Here is a 22,871-nt window from a genome sequence, read left to right on the forward strand (position 1 = left end):
GGCTACTTACCTGTGAGCCTGGGAAAAGCTGATGATTCTACAAATAGTAAATATTATTTAAAGAGCTGTTATCCCTGACGTATGTTGACCAGGTCTGATTTAGAGATTTATAGGAAAACCCACATGCATTTGATGCCTATTTTCTATACCTCTAATTTGTCCAAGCCATTTTCTATGCTATCACTATAGTTCTCTCTCCAAGATGCAGTTATGATGTTATTCTCTGCCTCAAGAGATCTTCATTGGCATTCTTGAGTTAACTTTCTATTATCTATGACAAAACATTGGAGGACAGTCACTTATTAAGGGAGGGTTGTTTAAGTCCACTGTTTCAGAAATTTTAGTTCATGGTCATACGATCCCACTGCCTTTCGGCCTGTGTCATTATATAGATCATGGAGTAAGCACAGGGCAGGAGAAGATGCTTGCTTTGTAGCAGCCAGGAAGCAGAAAGACAGAAAGGGGGGGCACAGTCCCAATATCCCCCTGAAGGGCATATTCCCAATGACTTAACTTTCTACCATGAGGCACCTCACGAAGGCTCTCCTGCCTCCCAATACTGCCACAGTTGGCAATCAGGCCTTTAACACACTGGCTTTCAAAGGACACTTTTTAAAGGACACTGAAATCACCGTACTTGCACATCCCAAACAAAGTCTCTACCTCTCAACATGACATTTGCTAATTCTGAGAAGTAGACAGAAGTTTATATTGCAGACAAAGAAATGAATTGCTTAGGATGACATCAGCTGGAATAGCATAACCATGATTAGAACCCGGGACTCCACATGCCAGTGCCCTGGCCATTACAAAGTACCTGTGCATCCTAAAGAGGGGAGAACTGGTAGGCACTGCATGTATTGCTAGAATGGGAGGTTACACAACCTTGTCTCCGGGGTGGGGCACATGCTTTGAAATTCACACAAATGGGCAAAGATACCTGTTCTACCTCTTACTGGCTTTGTAAACTTAACTGACTTAACCTCTTGGGTCCTGTTTCCTCATTGCTGTAAGTATTATATGAGATCATGTATGGAAAGGGCCAAGCACGGTGCTAGGCTTACAGGAGAGTCTCAGTGAGTGTTGCCACCTCTCCACCTACTGCTTCCCCAGTCTAGTTATCTCAAAACCCATTAAAACGAAAAGGGAAATCGGATTAGACAGCGGGAATCAGGATGAGGCACAGAACTCTAGGGTTTACTCAATTCTGGGCTTGGAAATAACTTTTCAGAGTCTCAGTCAGGTTCTTTCCACGTGGATCCCAAGTCTAGAGCTCTTCCGGTGGGGACAGTCACCAATGTGAATGAGGACCCCCCAGGGGGAGGGGACACTCCTCGTGCCTGAGGCATTGTGGAGTTTTATTAAAATGCAAGTGTTTTATTAAAATGCAAGTGTTCCCTGGAAGAAGCATCATACATATTACATTTTTGGCTTGATTAACTTTCACTTTCCTCTTTGTATGAGTAGAGTCGTTCTGTGCCTCTGTACCTTGGGGTCAGGGCATGCTCTGAAGCAGGAACCCACCTCTATGCCACCTACTAAAAAAAAAAATACCACTCGATATTCAACGTCCATGTTGCATATAACTTTCCTCAGAACCCTGCCATACCTTGGCTAGGCCCTATCTTTCCCCCATGCCAGCAACAAACTCCATAATCCTGTGTAAAATCATAGGGAGCCTCTGGCTTTTCTGTGTGAAGACTTGCCTTAAATATTAAGGTAATATAAGAGTGATGTCAGTTGTGTTTCAATTTGGAGGCCACAAAAAGCACGTGATAATATTTGATACCCATCAACAAGGTCCTGCTCTACTCATGTGCACAGTGCCTGTTTGGCATATTGGCATGACCCCGTGATCTGTAAATTCGGCTGATTCTTTTCCTGGAACCACAAGCCACAGGACATCCCTATCCTGCCACCCAATTGTCCCTGTTATCGAGTGCTTAAAGAATGTGTTCATTGGCATCAGATGAAGCCCAGGAGCTCTAAGCTGCCTTTCCACCCTGCAGGCAGTTTCACCTAGCAGAAAAGTTAATCAGATGCAAGGTAAAATGAGATTGACGGTTCACCCTCTTACTAGTGCAAGTGCAGACCCTTAGGGGAGGCAGAGTTTCTTAGAATCAGGGTAGGTGAGCCTTGAGCTGGGCACTGCTGCTCACCAACAAAGTGGAGTCCCCTTCCCTCTTATCAGGATCCAGGTGCTCCACTGAGAACAAAGCCTTCCTTACCGAGGTGGGGCTTAAATACTGGACATTCAGTGGAATGCTGAGGTTTGTGCCTGAAGTGTGGCTGTAAGAAAGAAAGAAGTGCACTCGGGAGGCAGAGGCAGGTGGATCGCTGTGAGTTCAAGGCCGGCCTGGTCTACAAAGCGAGTCCAGGACAGCCAAGGCTACACAGAGAGACTCTGTCTCGAAAAAGAAAAAAAGAAAAAAAGAAAGAAAGAAAGAAAGAAAGAGAAAGAAAAAGAAAAAGGAAGGAAGGAAGGAAGAAGTGTTTGGATGGCATCCCTCTGTATTGCCCTCTTCAGTACAAAGCACTCGAAAAGCAGAGGTTCAGGCCCAACGGACCAGCCTGACCTGGGTGTCAGGGGCTGAGCAGCCCTTGACCAAACTGGCAGCTCGACCTGGACCCCTTTTTCTTGCTCTGTTGTCTGCAACAGAGAGCCAAGAGTAACCTGAACTGAGCTTGGTGTCCTGCTGGGGCCTGGGCCAGGCCCCCTCTGGTGCCTCTGTACCTCCCTCCTTTCCTGGCCCGGCCCCTAGCCCAGAGTTTGCCCTGGCGGTGCCTAGACCCGGCCCTCTGTGGCTCCTCTGGGCTCCAGGTTGGCGCAAACAAAGCCCTGATTGACTGCCGGGAGGGGCGGGCCTCGCTCGGGCCGTCTCCTCCCCTTAGTCCTGCCAGGGATTTGCCGGGAAGCGCGGGGGGTAGGGGGAGACTCTGAGGGGTGCGCAGTTCAGTGGGGGTCTGCGTTCCAGGCTTGAGAAGATTGTGCCCACTCACTGTCCGAAGCCCAGGCTGTACCCTCTAGGTGACCGGTCTGGAGTCCAAGTGGGAACGCAAGGACTCCCGAGGACAGGGTGGGGTCTGTCACCGGCTAGCTCTTGTCTTGGGGTTCCCAGGACCAATATACCTACAAGTTGCTTGATAAGCAAGGAAGGAGTGGACACGAGGACCAGGCAGGGTCTTTCTTGGAGGCTAGAGGTTGATCAGTGTGGGTTCTGGGACCTGCGGGGAGGAGAGGGTAGGCTAACAGGGTAGTTTATGCTCCTTTTGCTAATTAAATTCGTCTTCTAGGCATCGGAACAAGAATAGGATTCAGTAATTTGAAAGGGGAGTTTGAGGCGGCAACAGCGGCTAGAGAAGGTAGGCAAGTAAGAAGAGGAGGAAGGGCTGGGGAGAAGAGCGAGGTTGTAGCGGCTGCCTGTTGAGGAAGAGGTGGGAGGGAGGAGGAGGGGGAGGAGAGAGAGATGACGTGGGGAGAGGAGGAGGGGGTTAGACGGGGGAGGAGAAGGAGAGGGCTCGAGGGACCGTCAGTCGCGGGACAGGCTGGCCAGCTCGGGTGCTGGGAGGAGGAGGAGGAGGAGGAGGAGAAGGAGGAGGAGGAGGCAGGGGTTGAGGCAGCGGTGGCGGCAGTGCTCAGAGCGGCAGCAGCAGCAGTAGCAGCAGAAACAAGTATCAGGCAGACAACAGCTCCTCCAGCTTCAGCAAGCCACAGTCAGTCCCCTGGCCGCGATGGCGCTGCCAAGCCCGGCGAGTGAGGAAGCTGAGGGGCCTTGTCAGGAGGCAAACCAGGAATATCAGGAGCCTGTGTGTAGTCCTGTGCCCGAGCCGGAGCTCGAGCCCGAGCCGGAGCCTGAGCCCGAGCCGGTCCCAGTGCCCCCGCCCGAGCCTCAGCCTGAGCCGGAGCCCCAGCCCCTACCCGACCCTGCCCCGCTGCCGGAGCTGGGCTTCGAGGCTGAGCCAGTGCAAGAACCCGAGCCCACGCCCACAGTGGAGACCCGAGGTACCGCGCGTGGCTTCCAGCCTCCCGAAGGTGGTTTCGGCTGGATAGTGGTGTTTGCAGCCACCTGGTGCAACGGCTCCATCTTCGGCATCCATAACTCTGTTGGTATCCTCTACTCCATGCTACTAGAGGAGGAAAAAGAGAAAAATCGCCAAGTGGAGTTCCAAGCAGGTGAGTGGCCCCACGTGTCCCACCTGGCATTGTGAGCAAAGACGTCTGCCCCACCGTCACCCCCCCATACTTCTTGGTCTTAAGGCGCCCTTCTCACTCCTTGCCGGTGCCCTGCTAGGGCATGGATTGCAGGGCTCTGGGCAGCCTGGGCAGTGGAGACCTAGGCGCTCAAGTGGTCCCGAGGGTGAGAACTGGGGCATTCATTGGTTATAGGCAAGCAATGAACTTTTTGCCCTGGGGCAAATCCAGACTCACCTTTTAGATTGTTTCAAGTACTTTGCCCATGTGTGCTGGGGAAAATATTTGCAGGATTTGGGGGCGGGGGCGGGGGCGGGGAGCGAAGTCATGTTGTAGACGGGAGAGAGTAGAAGGTTGAAGGGCTCCGAAAGAATCATGGAACAACGGGTCCCCACAGCAGCCCCTGTTTCTTCCCGGGGCGGGGGGGCGGGGGGGGGCGGACCAGAGCAGTTTTCTGTCAAAAATCACTCCAGGAATTCTGATGACTCTTTGCTCAGAGTCAAACGCATGGTAGGCGTGTGTGTGTGTGTGTGTGTGTGTGTGTGTGTGTGTGTGTGTGTGTGTGTGTGCAGAAGAGAAAGGGAGGAGTACAGTGAGGGGTGTGCGCGCGTCTCTACCTCCTGTGGGTACGGCCCAGCCAGGCGGTGCGGTCTGTCGCCTGCCATTCTCTGGAAGCAAGCAGCTCACTGTGTACTGGAAGCCGGGCTTCAAAGGAGGCAGGGAGGCGCCAGATACAATGAGTCCTGCAGCTCACTCCTCACCTCAGCTGTGTGGTCTCCGGAGCCCTGCACTTCTGTTATCCGATGGGGGCTTCTTTCTGCCTGAAGTGAGATTGTTGGCCCCGTCACACAGTTTGGGACTGATTTGGTCATCCCTTAAACTGGGCAGGGTTGGAGACTTAGCCTTCGGCTTAGAGGCACGTGGCTGTGTGCAGACTCCTCGGCACGGAGACCCCTCCAGTGACCTCGGAGGAACTCAGACTCCTTCGCTCTGCAGAAGAAGCCCCTCAGCAGTTCTGATGAGAGGTTTTAGGACCTAGCTGGGGGCTGGCAATACCCTTTCATGAAATCTGGCTCCCTCTCTGGGCTGTCAGGACAGCTGGAGGCGCGCACATCAGCTCCTCAAGTTCCTTACTTGGAAAAAGTGGAAAACCTAAGTCCTCCACTGGAGTTCTGAGGGTCCTCTCTTGCCAACCTCCAAAAGGGGGGACTTTGGGATTATCAAGTGAAATAGAAACCTTGGATTACTTTTAGACATGTCCCTCCCACAGCTTTCAGTGGAGGACGTGAGCTGTTTGCAGCTTTGCTGCACTGTCTGGCAGAAGGGGCTTTGGGACTTCTGTGCCTCAGACCTTGTGACCCATTGGCACAGCTGTAGTGTACAGGCCCCACTTGAAAAAAATCTCGAGTGTGCTCAGAGGCTGTAAATGGCATTCTCACAACCTCGGCCACTCGGTACTGGAGCGGTGGGGTCCCTGGACTCCAAGGGACAACTCCTCAGTGAAAGGCTGTTTTTACACTCACAGGGACCACCTTTTTCCTGCTTTGATGCAGATCAGGGGCTCTTGGGAAAGCAGCCAGGCTAGGCCTTCAGGCTGTTGCCTAGGTTACTTGGAGGCGGGGTGGAGGGGGCACCTGCTGAGAGTGGCCTTGTGGTTGAAGACGGGCTAAGTGGCCTTCAGGGTCAGTGGCAAAGTTGAGGCGAAAGTTAAAGGGGAGCAGTGGAGGCTGAACTGAGGTTAGGCCCCTACATTTATGTGATGTGGCTCAGGCCTAGAGCTGGGGCCTTAGACGCAGGCAATAAAACTTGAAAAACCCACTATTTTACCAGGAAGAGGTTCACTGCTGGGGAACAGACTTCAAAGTAGGTGATCATAGGAGACTCAGGGGGAGGGCTAGCAGGGACTTTCCGGTCAATACCTCACAGTGCAGCTGGAGGGGGCGGTGGTGCTGTGGTCTTTGTGGAGGTGTGGCTGCAAAGTATACCAACACAGACTGAGTCCACTGAGGAGCTGGAGTTCCTGGCTTAAAACTATGGAGCGGAGCATATAGGCCCGGAAGAGACGGAAAGGAATTTGGTATGTCCTGGGGGTCTGAGAATACTTTGGCGCGGTCTGTGCTCTACTATATCATGATTTCAGTGAAGTGCTTTTTGGTACCGAGCCTCTCAGGAACGCCTCCGTTTTTCTTTTGGAAGACAGTCCCACCCTACTACAGTCTGCACTTTACAGAATCAAGTCAACCTCGGAATTGCCTTTCTTGAGACCCTCAGCTTTCTGAAGCTATTGTTTGTTGATTTGTCTTTTGGGACAGGGTCTGCCATGTCGCCTTGAGTGGCCTAGAATTTGCTGGGTAGCCCATAGTAGTCTTATACTTGTGACAATCCTCCTGCTTCAAATTCCCAAGTGCTGGGATTATAGGCATGTGCCACCATACCTTGCCTATGTTACTATTTAGATCTTGAGATTCCAGCAAGTCTTTGCCTTGAAAGACACTTTCTTCAGTCTATTCAAAATTTCCTGACCACCTATGTCATAGCCCTGGGATATCAAACAGATAAAGAAAGCTCTGTACTTTGCTACTGTCTTTATCAGCCAGTATCTGCCCAACAACCAGTCTGGGGAAGCTACTTAAGAAAATTGGTGTATTGTCTTTTTTTTTCCAAGACAGGGCTTCTCTGTGTAGCCTTTGCTGTCCTGGACTCACTTTGGAGAGAGACTATCCTCAAACTCACAGAGATCCGCCTGCCTCTGCCTCCCTGAGTGCTAGGTTGTGTGCCACTGTACCTAGTCTAACATCGTCTGTTTCTATTAATGTGATTTTCACTTGCTTAGCATTGTCTATTTCTGTTATTGTGATTTTTCACTTTTTCTGGATGTATTACATGACATAGATTTCGAATAATAGTCTGCTAATTTAGCATTTGGAAGTACTTTGCAACCCAAACTGTTTCTTCTTAGACCTAATACTATTATAGCCATGAAGGTGTGCAGAATGGGTTAGTGGATCCAAGGTTCTGCAGTAGTGACAGTCCCAAAGAAAGGTAATTTTGATGTTTGAGAGACAATTCCAAATGGAGGGGGTGGGGGTGTCTCTGTCACAGGCCAAGGAGCAGGTAGAAAGAAAATGAAGCTAAAGCTTCCCTTGAGCAAGTAATATACAATCTTTGTGAGTTCTGTGGCTTTGAGGTTCTATTGTGTCTCCAGCTACATATTTTGTATCCTTTCTTCAACTCATTTAAGGGAAACCGACTCTCCCCCCCAGGACCTAGGCTTGGGAAGATTGACAGGCAAAAGATTTCTGAGAGTGAAACAAATAGCCAAGTCCTGGTTTAGGAGGTGAAAAAAAGGGGGGGGGGTAGATCAAGAGAGAAAAGAGCATAGACTTTTGTAGAAATCACAGGAAATTGGGGATTTATCTAGCCCAGAAAAGACATCAGATAGGACAGAAGGCAGCCAGACACTTTTGTGGAATATATAGACCAAGCATGGATTCTTGGGACAACAGTTAATCTTTATGATGGGAAATAGGAGCAAGACAGTATTGGTTGCTAACCCCAGCTCACTCTTGAAATCCTAAGTAGAGGCAAGGCTGGCCTTTAAGTTCAGCAGATAAGGCAGATTTAGCCAGAGTTGCTAATATTGGATCCAAACTAAAGTCTATTTTAAAGTGCTTCAGAGCAAGCCCATTACCTTGCCCTTTCAACCTTGCCTTCCAGCCTATCACTGAGCCATACCTGATGAGAGGCACTTTTATGGGGGACTTTATAAGTGTAGTCCTTGGGAATTCCTGAGGGAGACAGGCCTAGAGCAATCGGAAGGAAGATTCACTACCGGTACAAGATGGTTTGGGTTGGTGATCTACCATGGTGGAGGCAGAGCTTTCTAGGCATGAGGAAGACTAGTCTATTACGCTTAAGTGATTCAGAATTCCCCCCAAATTAGTGGGCAGAGCACACTGTCTTTCTCTTCATTGTAGACTTTAACTACTTTATTCAGTGTCTCACTGGATTTATTGGTAAATTGTTGACTTTGAGATTAAGGTTTCTTTTGAGTAAACATCTTTCAATCCACGGATTTTGACCCAAAGCTTTTTGCCAGCTATCTGGCAGAGCAAGATCATGTTGGTGATTTAGGCCACAGGGCCCTTTGGTTAAGCATCTTTCAAATCATTCCACTGCCCACTCTCCAACCAAAGTGGGTCCCAATCTGTGACCTTGGTTCATGCCATAAAGAACAAGGGTGAGAGGCTGGGGCATTGGAAAGCCAAACAAGAAAATGCGTGTGGAGCTGATAGCCAGATACGTCTGGAGCCTTCATTCACTGTCCAGTGGCCTCACGTGTTCAACATAAACAACCCCTCCTCCCTTCTCCCCAATTCCTTCTCCTAGTGGTGTTGGGGAGCCAAACTCACTCTAAATAAAAAATAAGTGAGAGACCTCAGGCCAAATCTGAACCCCCCTCAAAGCTGATGACCTCAGTGATAGCGTCTGGGCAGTAACTAGGAGTTACACAACTTGGGATCCCAACTTGTTCTGTACTTCAGTTATCTGTCCCTAACATGAGAGAGGTTAACTATGTGAACTTTCCAACCCCAACATTGTATCCTAGAATTGTGTGGGAGCTCATTCTTTACTGTTCGCCTAGGGTACGTTTTGGCACATTCAGGCAAACAAAACTTTGCTAAGCTTCCCAAAGGGGAAGTTAGGTAGGGTTCGGAGTTTATTATTAGGAAATCAAAGAAAACCAACCACATAGACACCATTTTTGTATTTTATCTGTTTTTAAAGACTCTTCACCTTTAAAAAGACCAACTTTAGCCGGGTGTGGTGGCACATACCTTTAATCCCAGCACTCGGGAGGCAGAGGCAGGTGGATCTCTGTGAGTTCAAGGCCAGCCTGGTCTACAAAGCGAGTTCAGGACAGCCAGGGCTACACAGAGAAGCCACCTCCCAAAAAAAGACCAACTTCATTTATTCCAGTATGCAAGAACAATTCTGAGCATTCACATATTTTTCCCACAATGTCCTGCTCTTCAGAGAACTGGTTTCCAAAAGAATTCTCTCAATTTGGCCTGCTGCTAGCAGGGTGGGTCTGTGCGATGCTCTTTCCCAGTATTCAAATCTGTTCCTCAAAAGCATTAAACTGCAAGCACTCCCTGAGGCCATAGCTTGGACCCCTCTCTTAAAAAAAAACACAACGATTTCTTTTTATTATTTTATGTGTATGAGTGTTTTGCCTGCGTGTACATCTGTGCATCACATGCGTCCCTGGCGTCCTAGGAGGTGATGAGCCTCCATGAGGGTGCTGGGAATAGAACTTCGGCCCTTGGCAACAACAGAAGTGCTTGTAACCACTGAGCCAACTCTCTCTAGCTCCCCCGCCGCAACCCCTCTCGTAAAATTTAATTTCCTGCAGCTTGCTCTCATTTCTCAGAAATGCATGGTCAGGGTGACCTTGGTTTTCTGTTACTTCAGGCTAGAAGTGGAAACCAAGATTTCTAAATGTGATACAGAGCTTCCCATTAGGGGGCTTCAGACAGGGATCCTTGAAGAGCCTTGGCGGAGGCTGTGCTGCATGCTTATCATCCCTGGTCAACTTTAGCTTTGCTCAGCCCTTGGTTGAGAGTGTGCCTAATGAGGCAGCAGGCATGGAGGGTTCTTCCTCTTACAGAGGATTTTTATTTTCTTGTCCTTTGGCAACATTTCTGGGAAGAATAAGCAAGCAGAGAGACTATCAACATTTGCAGAAGCTTGTAAAGGATGCTGTCTCAACTTTTTGAGAGGAGCAGTTTCTCAGGAGGGTGCCCTGCTCCTCCCACTAACATCTTTGGGGTTTGCTCTGTTTCATTGTGTGTTAAAAGGAGGAAAAGATCGTGTGATTTCTTTGTTTTGTTTTGATAGAGTGTATGCAGGGTAGAGTGGGATTTCTTGTCTTGCACTCTCAGTTGTAAACCCTAGAGAAAAAAGGGCATGTTTTATTTGTTTGTTTGTCTTTTGAGATAGGATGTCACTACGTAAAGCAAACTGCCCTCAAACTTGCAAGGATTCGCCTGTGTCTACCTTCTGTGTACTTAGATTACAAACATGCACAACCACATGTGGCAGCAAGGCCTTGTTCTTAAAACACTGATGTGTAATGTGTGTGTATGTGTGTGCACACACACATGTGAGCTCACTTGTATACTTTCAGCCATGTATTGTGAATCTTCCATCTGAAAGAGGTCTTTCCCCCATCTTTCTACAGAGTTAAAGTTAATACAACAGAGATGCAAAGTATCCAGCCTGAAAAACATGCTGGGTCAAGAGGATGAGAAATATAGTCAGCCTGGCTGGGCCTTATTTCTTGGTCCAGACTTATTTGCTACTCCCTAGTTGTGAAACTAGGAAACATTTATTGCAAATTCCACTCTATATTCATGTTTCTCCTTATTCTGCATGCTACCTAGTATTCAAATGTTATGGAGAAGGGAATTTTAGCCATTCCAAACATCTCTGGCTTGAAGGGTAATAAAGGACCTCAGGGACATGTAACACCTGCTCTGAAGGTAGATGCATTACCTGCTTATATGAAACCCCTCAGCATCTACTTGTGGGTGGAGAATGTGGCCCATTTGGATTACCTTGAAAGCATATAACGTCTTCATCTTAGCAGTCTTGTCCTCCTCTGGTCTCCACTTTCGTGTTTCTGGGGTTGATAAGAGAAGAACGTGTGAGGTTGGCTGTCCCAGCCACAGTGGCTCAGCTCCCTTCACTTTTCATTGTGTAATTTTATCACATTTGATAGATATGCATCTTCTTTCCTCCCCACAGTGTTCTTTCTCTTCTCTTGTTTTCCACTTCTCCATTATAAAAGCAGCTGTTTAGTATGTTACACAGCTCAACACCACCAATGTATACCCTACCAAGACCTCTCTTTTTTCTTTTCTTCCCTCTGTTGCATTCCACTCTGAGTAAGAGGTGACATCCTACAGAATCCTCAAGGGTACAGAAACCACCTCTAGAGTTTTGTCATAGAAGAGCTGCTATGAAACCCTTTTGGTCATTTCTATACCTTCTCTTTTCACAGCCCTAAGCACCCAGGCCAGGAAGTAATACTATAGTTGGCTCAATAAAATTCAAGAAACCTCACTTTTGCTTTAAATCCTCCTCCTCATTGTTCTCCAGATGGGGTTTAGCTTCAGGGTTCTGGTTCTTATTATGTTCAGCTCCTATCGTCTCTTTTTCCAGCAAAGGATGCACAGCTGGTTGTGAGATCAGAGAAGGAAGGAAACAGATACTCAAACCCTCAAGAATAAACAGGCGGGGGGGGGGGGGAGGGAAGCACTTTAGGGAGAGCAGAGGAAAGGGTAGTTCTTGGGTTAGTTGCTTACCTGTTTCCATGAGGTTGGACAGAAATGGGGAAAGGAGCTGTTGCTACGTAGGCAGTCCCCACAGGGTTCTTTGCTCGCCTTGTCCTGTAGCTCTACCCACCAACCATTTTACCCCAGCTTTAACGGTGTGTACGTGCACCCATGTGTTCAGACCTGTGTGTATAGCAGGGTGGATAAGGTCTATCTGGCTATTAGCAGAGCTCCTTCGAACATGGTGTCTGTGAGATTGAGGTCACAGGTTCAGCCACTTGTTCAGGTTACTGAAGTCACAAACAAAAGAATTCTTCTGTTGATGGCCCATGTCCCTCATGTAGGTATGAGCGAACTGAGTCCAAGACTGGAGATGGCTTCTTGACAGCCCTTTCTGCCACTGGGGTAGGAATGGAGTGGGGAGGGGACGTATGGAGCATACATCCTAGTGTGGCTGCCTCTGCTACATTCCACAGCAGGATTTCTTTGACCTTTAGCTCTCTACTTCTGCCTGGCACCCTAAAAATAGTAGTAGTTCTATGTAAAGTGCCATCCGGAACACTTTCAAGTACCAGTTCATTTTAATTTTCAACAGTCTAATCATATAGGTACCACTACTTTCTCCATTTTGTAGTTAAATCAAGGCACAGAAATACCATGCTCAAGTTCATAAGGCAAAAGGCAGGATTTGGATCTCAACCATCTAAGTCCAGAACTCCTGCCTTTTGATCTTGGCTTAGCACAATAGTATAGCTGTGGGAGCAGCTACCATAGGACACTACTTGGAGTTTTCTCATTCCTCCATCTTCTAGGCATCCTTATGACTAAGGGAGATGGAGCATAGAAAAGAAAGGTTGGGCAATCTTTTGGTACAGGAGATCGTCTTCTCACCACCCATCTTACTGCATCCAGAATGTGTGTACAAAGAATCATCATTCTTAAGTAAAAAAAAAAAACTGTCAAAGAACCTGTCATTATTTTGTTCTTTAATCCTGAACAAATCACATGAGCTTTCTAAGATTCAGCAGTTCCACATCCAAAGGCTACAAAGCTGTCTTCAGCAAGTAGCATTTAATTAGCTAGCTCTGTCAGGGTCGGGTGCGGCTGTGTATTTGCAAAAGGTCTTTGTAAACTGTGGTCATTGTTGTTATTATGATGACCGTTGTCTGGGCCCTAGAAATGGAGTCACTATCGTTTTGTCTAAATGTGTCTCTAAACATCTCCTCCTGTCTTCTCACTCCCCACTCCATCTCTTGGCCATCCCCCGCCCCCATCTGGATTCTTCTGCAGTTTGGTCTGATGTCCTAAAGCTAAGGGCCAGACTGATTGTGTTTTCTTTGTTCCTCAGCTCTAGGAGAGCCCAAGCAGAGGAGGGGCCAGATCCCAGGTCATATACATTCAAGGAAACAAGGCATGTGGAAATATTTACAGTACTTGGCAGGAGCTCACAAACCTCATTCTGTCAAAGGCTGAGTTTTCCAGTAGGAATTGCTAGGGGTGGGGGGCAGATGGTGGGTGGAGTTAGTGTGTCACTTCCTCCCGAGGGTCTGCCTTGTTCTCTTGCAGGCAGTAAGGAAGAAGGAAAGGGATATTTAGGGTCAGAAGGTCTGAGCCAGGGGACATTAAGCTTCGAAGGAGGCTTGCTCCTTTGTATTCTGCTTTGGAGTGGGCCAGTTTCCTTGTGTTTTAAACAGGATAGCCGAAAGGAGCGAGTGGAGGCCACATCATTGTGGCCTTTGCAGAGGAGGAGGAGAACGGCACTTGTAGTTTTGAGCATTCATATCAGTGGCCCTTTAGGAAGCCTCTATTAAGGCCAGTTAGCTGTCTGAGGAAATGGCTTTATTTTGTTGGTGTTTTGTAGCCCAGGCTGTCCTTGAACTCATAGTGAGCCTCCTGCTTCAGACATCAAGGGCTAGGATTACACTATGCCTGATACAGCTTTTTTTCATTGCTTATAACAAGCCCGTTTTTTTTCTTCTTTGGTTTGGGTTTTGGTTTTGTTTTGTTTTGTTTTGTTTTGTTTTTTGTTTTTTGTTTTTTTTTCTTTTCTAAGACAAGGTTTCTCTGTGTAACAGCCCTGGATGTCCTGGAATTCGCTCTGTAGACCAGGCTGGTCTCGAACTCACAGAGATCCACCTGCCTCTGCCTCCCTGAATGCTAGGATTACAGGCATGTGCCCCCCCCCCGAGGCCCCACACGCTCTTCTTTAAGAAGAATTTTAAATATACCACAAGTACACATCTTGATTTTCAGTAAACTTATAGGCCAGTGGCATTTGCATAGCATATACAAAAGTCTTGGGGTCAGTCCTCAATCTGCCTCCAACCAAGAGATTAGGGGGAGTATGGAGAGACAGAGACAGAGAAAAAGGAACACACACACACACACACACACACACACACACACACACACACACAGAGAGAGAGAGAGAGAGAGAGAGATTGATTCCCATCTTACAGGTCTATAATTGAGCTATGTGTGGAAAGGTATATCCTTAACCAATCCATTTGTAGTGGAGGTTGAGAAATGAGCGACAGGCATGAGTTGCTGGCATGCAACACACTTCTCAATTCAATCATTGGCATTATGCTTCCCTGCTTATCATGAACTTCCCCAAAGTTGATCCTCATGTGTTACTTGTGGAAATACATGGAGCTATGATTCCAAAGGTACAGTGGTGAAAAGCCTCTCTCCTTCCTGCCCCCTCCGCCCCCTTCACGCCTGCCTGCTACCCTGTTTCTCTCCCAAGGCTACCAGTGTTTTCTATGGTATCCATCCTGGAATAGCCTGTTTCTTGGTAGCATTTGAGGATATAGCCTACTTGTAAAGTGTAAATGATGGAACACAGCCCACGGTCTCTTCTAACTCGCCTTCAGACTTCAAAATGTATCATGGATAAAGCAAGCCCTCATTCTTTGCTGCGGCCACATCATATTCTATTAAATGTTTATTTAACCAATGTCTTACTGATGAAAATTCAACTGCCTCCATTTTTTTTTTACTATGGGCTTTAGAATCAAGCAGCACTAGATCCATATGCCTTATGGATCCTGGACAAAGTTTTCAATTTCTTGGAAATTGTATTTGTTTTCTAATACATAAAACAGCATTACCACTGATGTGGAGGTTAAACGAGACAACACATGGCCAGCATCTAACCTGCAGCATCTGATAAGTGTGAGTTCTTTCCTGGCTCACAAACCCTCCCCACCCATTCTACTCCAATTGCATGAAGGTGGATTTAATTAAAGAGAATAGGGTTTTACCATGCAGCTGGCTTGACCTCCAAATGAACCAGACAAGTGTCCCTTAAGAAGTTTACAATTTCTTCGAAAGGATACAGCATTCAAAATAACTATGGTTATTGCTAAGTATCAACTTGAATGTTTTTTATCACTTTCTTGTGATGTGGATGAAGAGAGAAGAATGTGAAATCAGGAGGAACTTGCTGGTAGGGTTGGAACTTGACATAAGGTTTAGCTACATGGGAACTGGGCGAAGGTAACAGCATAGGAGTCAAGAATTAGACAATTTGTGGCCAGACATCATGGCAGAGACCTATACTCCTAGCACTTGGGAACAGAGGCAGGGGGATCAGGAGTTCAAAGCCAGACTGAGCTTTACAGTACTACCTTGTCTCAAACAAAACCAGACCAAAACGAGAACAAAAACTTAGACAAGTTGGTTGCGTCTCAGATTCTGGTTTTTTATTGTTTGGGGCTTTTTTTTTTAAGGGGATGAGGTTTTGTTGCCCTCTGGGAGTCTAATGAGTAACTGTTCCCCTTTAGGCACTACCCAGCAAGTGGGGCGGGCAGAAGGGTAGGAAAAGAAAAAATACTGAGGGCATTTGGAGAGAAGGACATGGGTAGTGGTAGGGTATGTCCGGGCATCAGGCCACAAAGTGAGAAGCCTGAAAATGGCTTGTGGCGTATCAGCATGGGCCACACCACCTGCTTTTCTATGTCAGCAACCCAGACATTTTTTTTTCAAAGAGTTCTGAAGCCAAGAGGAGCATAGTAGCAGACACTCTCAACTCTCCGCCCTCAGCCAAGGTCTCAAGTGGTGTCCAGAGCCTATGAGCCCCAGGAGAAAGAACCCTGTTGAATTGCAACAGTCATCTCTTATGGGTCACATTGTAGGTAACATTTCAGGTTTTTAAATCCTTGGAACAGTTCAATGAAATTGTTCAAGCTCATCATATGCCCTGTGTCTTTGGTTACCTCAAGTGCTACACTGATGGGATCTGGTAAATGAACAATTAATATGATTTTGTATCTAGCAGGGGAAAGTTCACTGTGTGAAAGGTCTGTGTGGAATTCCTATTCCTCTTTTATAGGGACAGAAAGTAGGCAGCAGACTGGAGGCAAATGAATGGCCTACAGTCATGCTTCCAGCATTTGACAGAGCTGTAAGTAGCCTGGGTAGTGATTCTAAACAGGCCTCCCAGTTCCATGCTTCATGGGGGGTGGAAATGTAGGTGTTTTCTGAAACCTGCGACAGAAATTTTGCTACACTTGGTAGCAGTCTGAAGTTTAAGTGTACAGGTAAGAAGCAATCTATGTAGTATGACAAAACAAGCAACCAGGAGTCATGCCATTAAAGGAATAGAAACAGGGGTTATGGAAGGAAAGATTCGGGCATAACTAAGTCCTTGTGGCTGGAATCCAGAAAACACTGTTACCAGTGAGGAGACAGGGAGTGGGGGAGGGAAAAGGAGGGGAAGGGAATGAAGGAGAGAAGAGAAGAGAAGAGAAGAGGGGAGGGGAGGGGTGCGAAGAGGAGAGGCGAGGAGAGGAGAGGACAGGAGAGGAGAGGAGGAGTTCATTATTAAATGCACTGCGACCTTGCTAATCCCCTTTTCCTTTCTGGACTTCAGAGCTCTCTCCTTATGAAATGAGCAGTTTGGACCAATGAACAGTTTCACAAGGAGGCCTTGGGCGTGATGGTGATGGGGAATGGCGATGTGGTGAACAAGAGAACTTCTTTGATGAGAATGGAAGCATAGCCTCACAGATTTGAGTAAAGACAACTTGAAGAGATAGCCACTATCCTATAGCTTCATAATATCCTATATCCTATATCCTTGAAGAATTCCATCAAGGGAGGGAAAGAGATATGGTAAAGGGTTTTAGCAGGTAAGCTCAATTGCCACCAAGCCCCGAAATCTTAAGTTCCATCCTCAGGAATTACATGGTGGAAGGAGAGAAATGATTTCCTGTAAGTTATTCTTTGACCACGGCATGAGGGCACATGAACATACACACACACACACACACACACGCAGACAAACGAACAAACAAGCAAGTGTAGTAATTTTAAAGAAAGACGAGAAGACAATTATGTGTGTATATTTGTGCGAAAAAATACCTCAAAGCACACTTGATATTTGCAAGAACCAATTATGACATATGGAGTTAACATCTTTCCTGAATAATCTCCACTCTAAGACTACTTTCCAGGGGCTAAAGGCATGGCTCAGTGCTTGAGAGCACTTATTACTGTTGCAGAAGACCTGGGTTCAATTCCCAGCACCCACATAGCAGCTCTCAACTACCTGTAATTCCTGTTCCAGGGCAATGCCCTCCTTTTTCCCCCTGAATGCACTGGATTCGCTTCTGGTGCACAGACATATGTGCAGGCAAAACACTCATACACATAAAGCAAAATCAATACATCTAAAAAAAAAAGATTGCTTTCCAGATTCTAGAATTGTTTTATTATTTAAAAGAAGTTTGTGTTTTATGTGTAGGGATCTTTCTGCAGAGCCAGCTTAAATCAGCACGGATGTTCAGCCAAACTGTTTGGATAAAGCCTGGCTTCACTATTCACTAGCTGTTTGTCCTTCCACATGGTATTTACCCTCTCTGACCTGGTATTTCCCTATTTGTAAAAGGAAGATAACAAAATCACTTATGGTATATGGTTACGGCATGAGTTTATAAACTGGCTGAGAACAGCATCTGATATATTGCAGAAGCTGCATACGTGTTTGCTGTTCTTGGCATCTACCCTAATAGTCTATGGCTTGTAAATCTACATAGTGGGGCCTGAGAGAGCAAATGTGATCCCAGGTCAGCTCAATTATAGTCAAGAATTGAGGTTTGGGTGCATTGTTAAGGTACCGCCTGGGCTGCTCTCATACTGCTCAAGCCTAGGACCTTCAGAGTTCCTAAGAACCATTTTTACACTGTTAAATGCTGGAGGAGAGCAGAGAAAAATCTATGCTTTTCTTATTTGGACTGCTAAATAATTGGTGGCGGTGCAATTGGTAACTATATAGTTTTCATATTTGGATGTGGCCCTGACTTGCCGATCCCTAAGATTGTGCTCAGGCTATATGTGGGGTCATCCCATGCCAGTTATACTAGCCCAATACTCCTCTGTAAGTTCTGGGAAGAATCAATAATCACGAGTGGTCTACACAGCTACATATAGCAAGCAGTTCTCCACCCAAGCAGTTCCATCCACAGCAGGCTGCTCCATATCCTGTTCCTACTGGTTTATCTTGCCAAGCCTCGTGGACTCTTTGCTGCTTGGGACCTCCCATGCAGTACTTGGAAAGATTATTGTCTTCTGGGAACAGGTGAGAACATATGCCTGGCAGACTCAAGAAAAACTCTGGCAGGAAGCTCTACATAGTATCAAGTTAAAACCCTGCTGTACAGTTGAGAGGAGAACAGCGAGGAGCCCCTGCCTCTAGATGACTAGTGGAGCAAGCTTCTCCCAGCTCTGACTGTTCCAGTGGCTTTAAGTTAGTGATCTGAGAGACCTTGATGTCATCATCAGCCTCTATGTTGCTCTGTGCGTCACCAGGTTCTAACCGCCCAAGTGGTGAACAATAAGGCAGTTGCGTGCTTCAAGAACAAAAATGGTTTGGGGGCCATTTTTTCCTTTGTCTATGAAAAGAACAGCTCAAACTAAAACCTCTATACGCCTGCTAACTAGACAGATGGAGAAACATGGCATCATAGGTAAAGAAAGTATGGAGACCTTCATTTGCCTGGTGATGGTACCACTCACATTCAGGCCTGTGCTAGCTGCCCTTTTCATAAAATGCCTCAAACATGGAAGGCTCAAGTGGAACCGGTCAGACCGGGTGTTGAGCCTACGCATTGAAGAAAGGGAAAGATAGATACACACAAGCCATAGGAGAGAATAAGGAGGAAACAGCTCTATTGTTCCAGCCTCCCACCTGAAGAAACTACCTCTGGCTTTCAGGGTATCTCCGATGAACACTGCTGAAGACTATTGTGGCTCACCTATGCCCCATGAATGGACTTGGCTGCTACCCCAGACGAGAATAGAAACCCCAAGGCTACGTTCCAGGCCATAGCTCAACAGAGGCTAGCACTGGCCTTTCTCTTCATGGGCTTAGTCTGTCTGAGCATTGAAATAAAAGATACTTTGGGATGGGAGCTCACAATGGAGAGCCCAAAGTTTAACTCTCCTTTGTCTCACTTCTCTACATTCTATGTGGCACAAGATTTGACATTAGATAGACAGTTTTAGAGCCCTGACTTTACCTGGTCCACAGTCTTGGCTAAGTCTGAGCGTCACTTTCCTTCTCTGTAGAAAAAGAGAGCAGTAGAAGTTATAGCCCTTGCCTCTCAGCTGTGTGATAAAGTTCAAATAAATTAATATGAGAACCCAGTGGAAAGTTCTTTGAACCTTCTACGTGAATTATCATCATGGCTATATTAATACGTGAATCTGCAGATTTGTATATGTGCTCATTCATGTATAGGTGGACTGGGACATTACCCACAATACATGCATGTATAAGCAACTCTATCTGTGTACAAAATTTTATATACATACCTGATTTCAAGCTTGAACTCATGACATGGACCATTAAAAATGCATACTCCATTTAAAAAAAAGTGTGCACATATGGACAGCCTCATAGCTGAGAAATGAGCAAATCACAGCATTCAACTTCTCTCTAGACTAGACTTCAGGGAGTCTGAAAATTGCACTTTAAATCCCCCTACTTCATCCTGATAGTGTTTCCTTTGCCCTTGCTGGGGCCTCTTTCTGGCCTCCATCTTGTTTGCACGTTAGCACAGCTGCTGCTAAAATTCAAAGTGCAGTGTGTAATATCCACATGGCTGGAGAGCATGGGTCCTGTCCAGTTGCTCCGTGAATAGCACTGCAACTCCTTCCCGCACAATGTATTTATAGCCATGTTTGCAAATAGCTGACAACATTTTCAGAGTTTTTTCAAAACACAGTTAATCCAGCCACAGAAATAGTCATTGGCCCAAATGCCCTGAAGCTAAAAGAAATTAGGCAATAATCCTAATGAAAATGAGTCACAGAGCCTAAAAGAAATGGAATCTCACTCCTCCCCCTCCCCTCCTTCCTACCCGTCATCCCTCCTTTGGTCACTTCTAATTCCATAGATCTCTAAGCATGAGGGATGGGGATATTGTATGAGAGAGACAGAGACAGAGACAGAGACACAGAGAGACAGACAGAGAGACAGAGACAGAGAGGTACAGAGAGACAGAGAGAGACAGAGACAGAGAAACAGAGACAGACAGAGACAGAGAGACAGAGACAGAGAGCACCTGGCATCATCAGAGCTCAGTCCTTTAAGAGGAAGGAGAGGAAAAGGAGATGGGGAGTCAGGGTGTTGAGGTTTAGGAGAAGAAAGCACCTAGCTGGAGAATTGGTAATGATCAGACCAATAAAAGGAAGCCTAGTACCCACTTTGAGGCCAACGAGAATTCTGGTGGTTGCATAAGTTTCAAGTCAAATGATAGAGTATCCCACTCTTCCCTCAATCTGTGGGCTGTGGACCCACAAATTGCTTTGCTTATTGTAGGGTTGAAACACTAAAGCAAGTCCCTAGTGATGGAGATGAAGAGGTAAACATAATTAAAGAATAAGGCAATCTCTCAGGAAGGGCACAGGCCTGAGGCTGTGGCGATAGGGTTTAGGTAGAGTTATCATATCACTTAGTATCAAAGCTGGGAGGCTTTGCGGATGGAGGATGGAAGAGTGGAAGAGAGCACTATTAATATTTTTCTAGAACAATAGGCATAAAATAGGATTGTCACAGACAACCCAAAATATGTGTTCATTCTAGGATTAGGATGTGTTTATTACAATGACTTTCTGAGTAAAAGAACACCATAAAGGCTCCTCACAAGGTGCCTTGTGTGGTGTGTGTGTGTGTGTGTGTGTGTGTGTGTGTGTGTGTGTGTGTTTGTTCATTAAGTGTCCAGGTTAAATTTGTATGAATGAGAGTGAAAAAAAAACTGTGTGTGTGTGTGTGTGTGTGTGTGTGTGTGTGTGTGTGTGTGAGAGAGAGAGAGAGAGAGAGAGAGAGAGAGAGAGAGAGAGAGAGAGAGAGAGAGAGAGAGAGAGAGAGAGAGAAGAGAGAGCGAGCATGCAGGATAGTCGTCCTCACCCCTGCTTCACGGAATTGCAGACTCAGTTTCAAGACAGCAGTCACATAGTCCACTGCCTCATTTTACATATGAGGAAACCAAAGCATGTGTAATAAGATTCCTACACTTGCCTGGCAATGGTAAAGGGTTGACTAGTAACAGTCACAGTAATCCCAGTTGGGTGTCAGATGCCAATCCATATGCGTTGAAGTGAAAGCCTAGCTATTTCTTAAAGATTTTTGCAAACAATGGGTACTTGGCAAATGCAAAAAGAATCTTCTTAAGTCAGTTTGAAGTGCCTGAAAAGACTAGGCTTGAATGCCAGGAGCATATTTAACTGATGGCTGGTTCCCTTGGACCTGTTTCTCTGAAGGATGCTGTTAAGCAATGAAAGTTTTGAATATCATTTCATGTTATCCTTCTCATCCCTCTGCCTACAGATGTCATTTGCCTTAGAGACAAACCAGTAGAAATCCACTGAAAGTCTTCACAGGATTCAGGCAAAACATAGGCTGGGTATTTCCCTAGACTGGCATACATCCTGATCTTACTTATCCCTGGCCTCTCACTCTGGACTCCAAAGCAAGAGAAATGGCTATGGATGTCCCAATAAGGTTAGGGATGGGGGCTAAGAATGTGTGGCCCCTAGCTGGGCGTGGTGGCGCTTGCTTTTAATCCCAGCATTCAGGGAGGCAGAGGCAGGTGGTTTTCTGTGAGTTCAAGATCAGCTTGGCCTACAGAGAGAGTCCAGGACAGCAAGGCTGCACAGAGAAACCCTGTCTCGAAAAACCAAGCAACCAAACAAAAAGAATGTGTGACCCCAGAAGATGAACAGGTGGCTACATTATTAGCCCCAGATTGTTTGATTAGCTGAGGAATTGGTCATGCAAGCGAGGATAGCTCTGTAATGATGAAGCCGAAACAACAAAATACCAGTTCTCATCTGAACAGATTGAGCCTGCTTGAGTTTTCATTTTACTGTGCAAAGGATGAGGCAAGACTATGAGGCCATAGCAAAGGTCTGGGGAAACTATTCAAGTTTTATGTCCTAGAGATGCTCCAGTTCTGAGTCAGCAAGTAGTCACTGGGCATTTACTGCATGTCTAACATCAAGCTACATGTTTACATATATGAGTTGTATCACCGGGGCCTTACGCTAACCCTGTAAAGACACTCCAAGAAATAATTAGCAGTGCTTTGGTCAAAGTAAAATGTATAATTATGGCAGAGTGAGAACTCAACTGCAACTTTCTTGAGATTGTTGAAATTATTGGTAGCCTAGTGCATGCCAGCATCATGCCAAAATTTTTCCATGGATTATCTCACTTAATCCTCAGAATAACTCTGTGGGGGGGGGCTGCTGCTCCCTCCAATATTTTCCATCTAAGTGTATTGAGAAGAAATATTAAGTCATTTATCCAAGGTCCAGTACTAGCATTTGCAGTAAGACCAGGATTCAAATAAAGTCCTGTTGACCCTCAAGCCTGCAGATAGCAGTGTATGCCTTTAGGTAGTGCCACCCCTACTCCCGCTACCCTGCCCTCTCCAGTACTGGGGATTAAAACCTGGGGTTTTGACCATGCTGAGCACATACTGTACCACTGAGCCACAATTCCCAGCTTTCAAATAACTCATAAAGCCTTTTGCAACTCTGACATTGCAGAGGTCAGCCAGCTCTGCTAATCCTTCCCTATCGACCCTAGCAGCCTTCAGTCACTTGGCTGCATTCTCCTGTGGTTCTTCTCTGCCCCTGCGTCTCCCCATGTGGAATGCTCTACATCAGTAGACTGGATGAGAGTCTCCTAATCAGCATAGTCTGAGCTGCTCTAGGTCCCTGCCTCAGTTTCCTCACTTCTTCATATCCCAGGTGATGCCTGGGACAAGCTAGCTAGCTAGACTAGCCAGAAGATGCAGTTCCAGCAAGAATCCTTGCCTCAGTAAATA

At 46.4% G+C, this 22,871-nt stretch overlaps 1 protein-coding gene and 1 long non-coding RNA gene across 2 annotated transcripts in view; both read left to right on the forward strand.

Moving 5' to 3' along the window:
- Positions 1-3,582: 3,582 nt before the first annotated feature.
- SLC16A2 (solute carrier family 16 member 2) overlaps positions 3,583-22,871 on the forward strand; it is a 118,162-nt gene continuing 98,873 nt past the window's right edge. Inside the window, exon 1 of the mRNA XM_084789598.1 lies at positions 3,583-4,174. Coding sequence (XP_084645724.1) covers positions 3,733-4,174 — 442 coding nt within the window. The 5' untranslated portion in view covers positions 3,583-3,732. The remainder of the gene's footprint in view (positions 4,175-22,871) is intronic.
- On the forward strand, positions 4,251-19,124 carry LOC311601915. The gene is made up of 3 exons (XR_014780681.1): positions 4,251-4,358; positions 16,409-16,667; positions 18,751-19,124. It is a non-coding gene; the product is annotated as an uncharacterized lncRNA (long non-coding RNA).

This window comes from Acomys minous, assembly GCF_964271855.1.
Source record: "Acomys minous genome assembly, chromosome: 7".
Lineage (NCBI taxonomy): Eukaryota > Metazoa > Chordata > Mammalia > Rodentia > Muridae > Acomys > Acomys minous.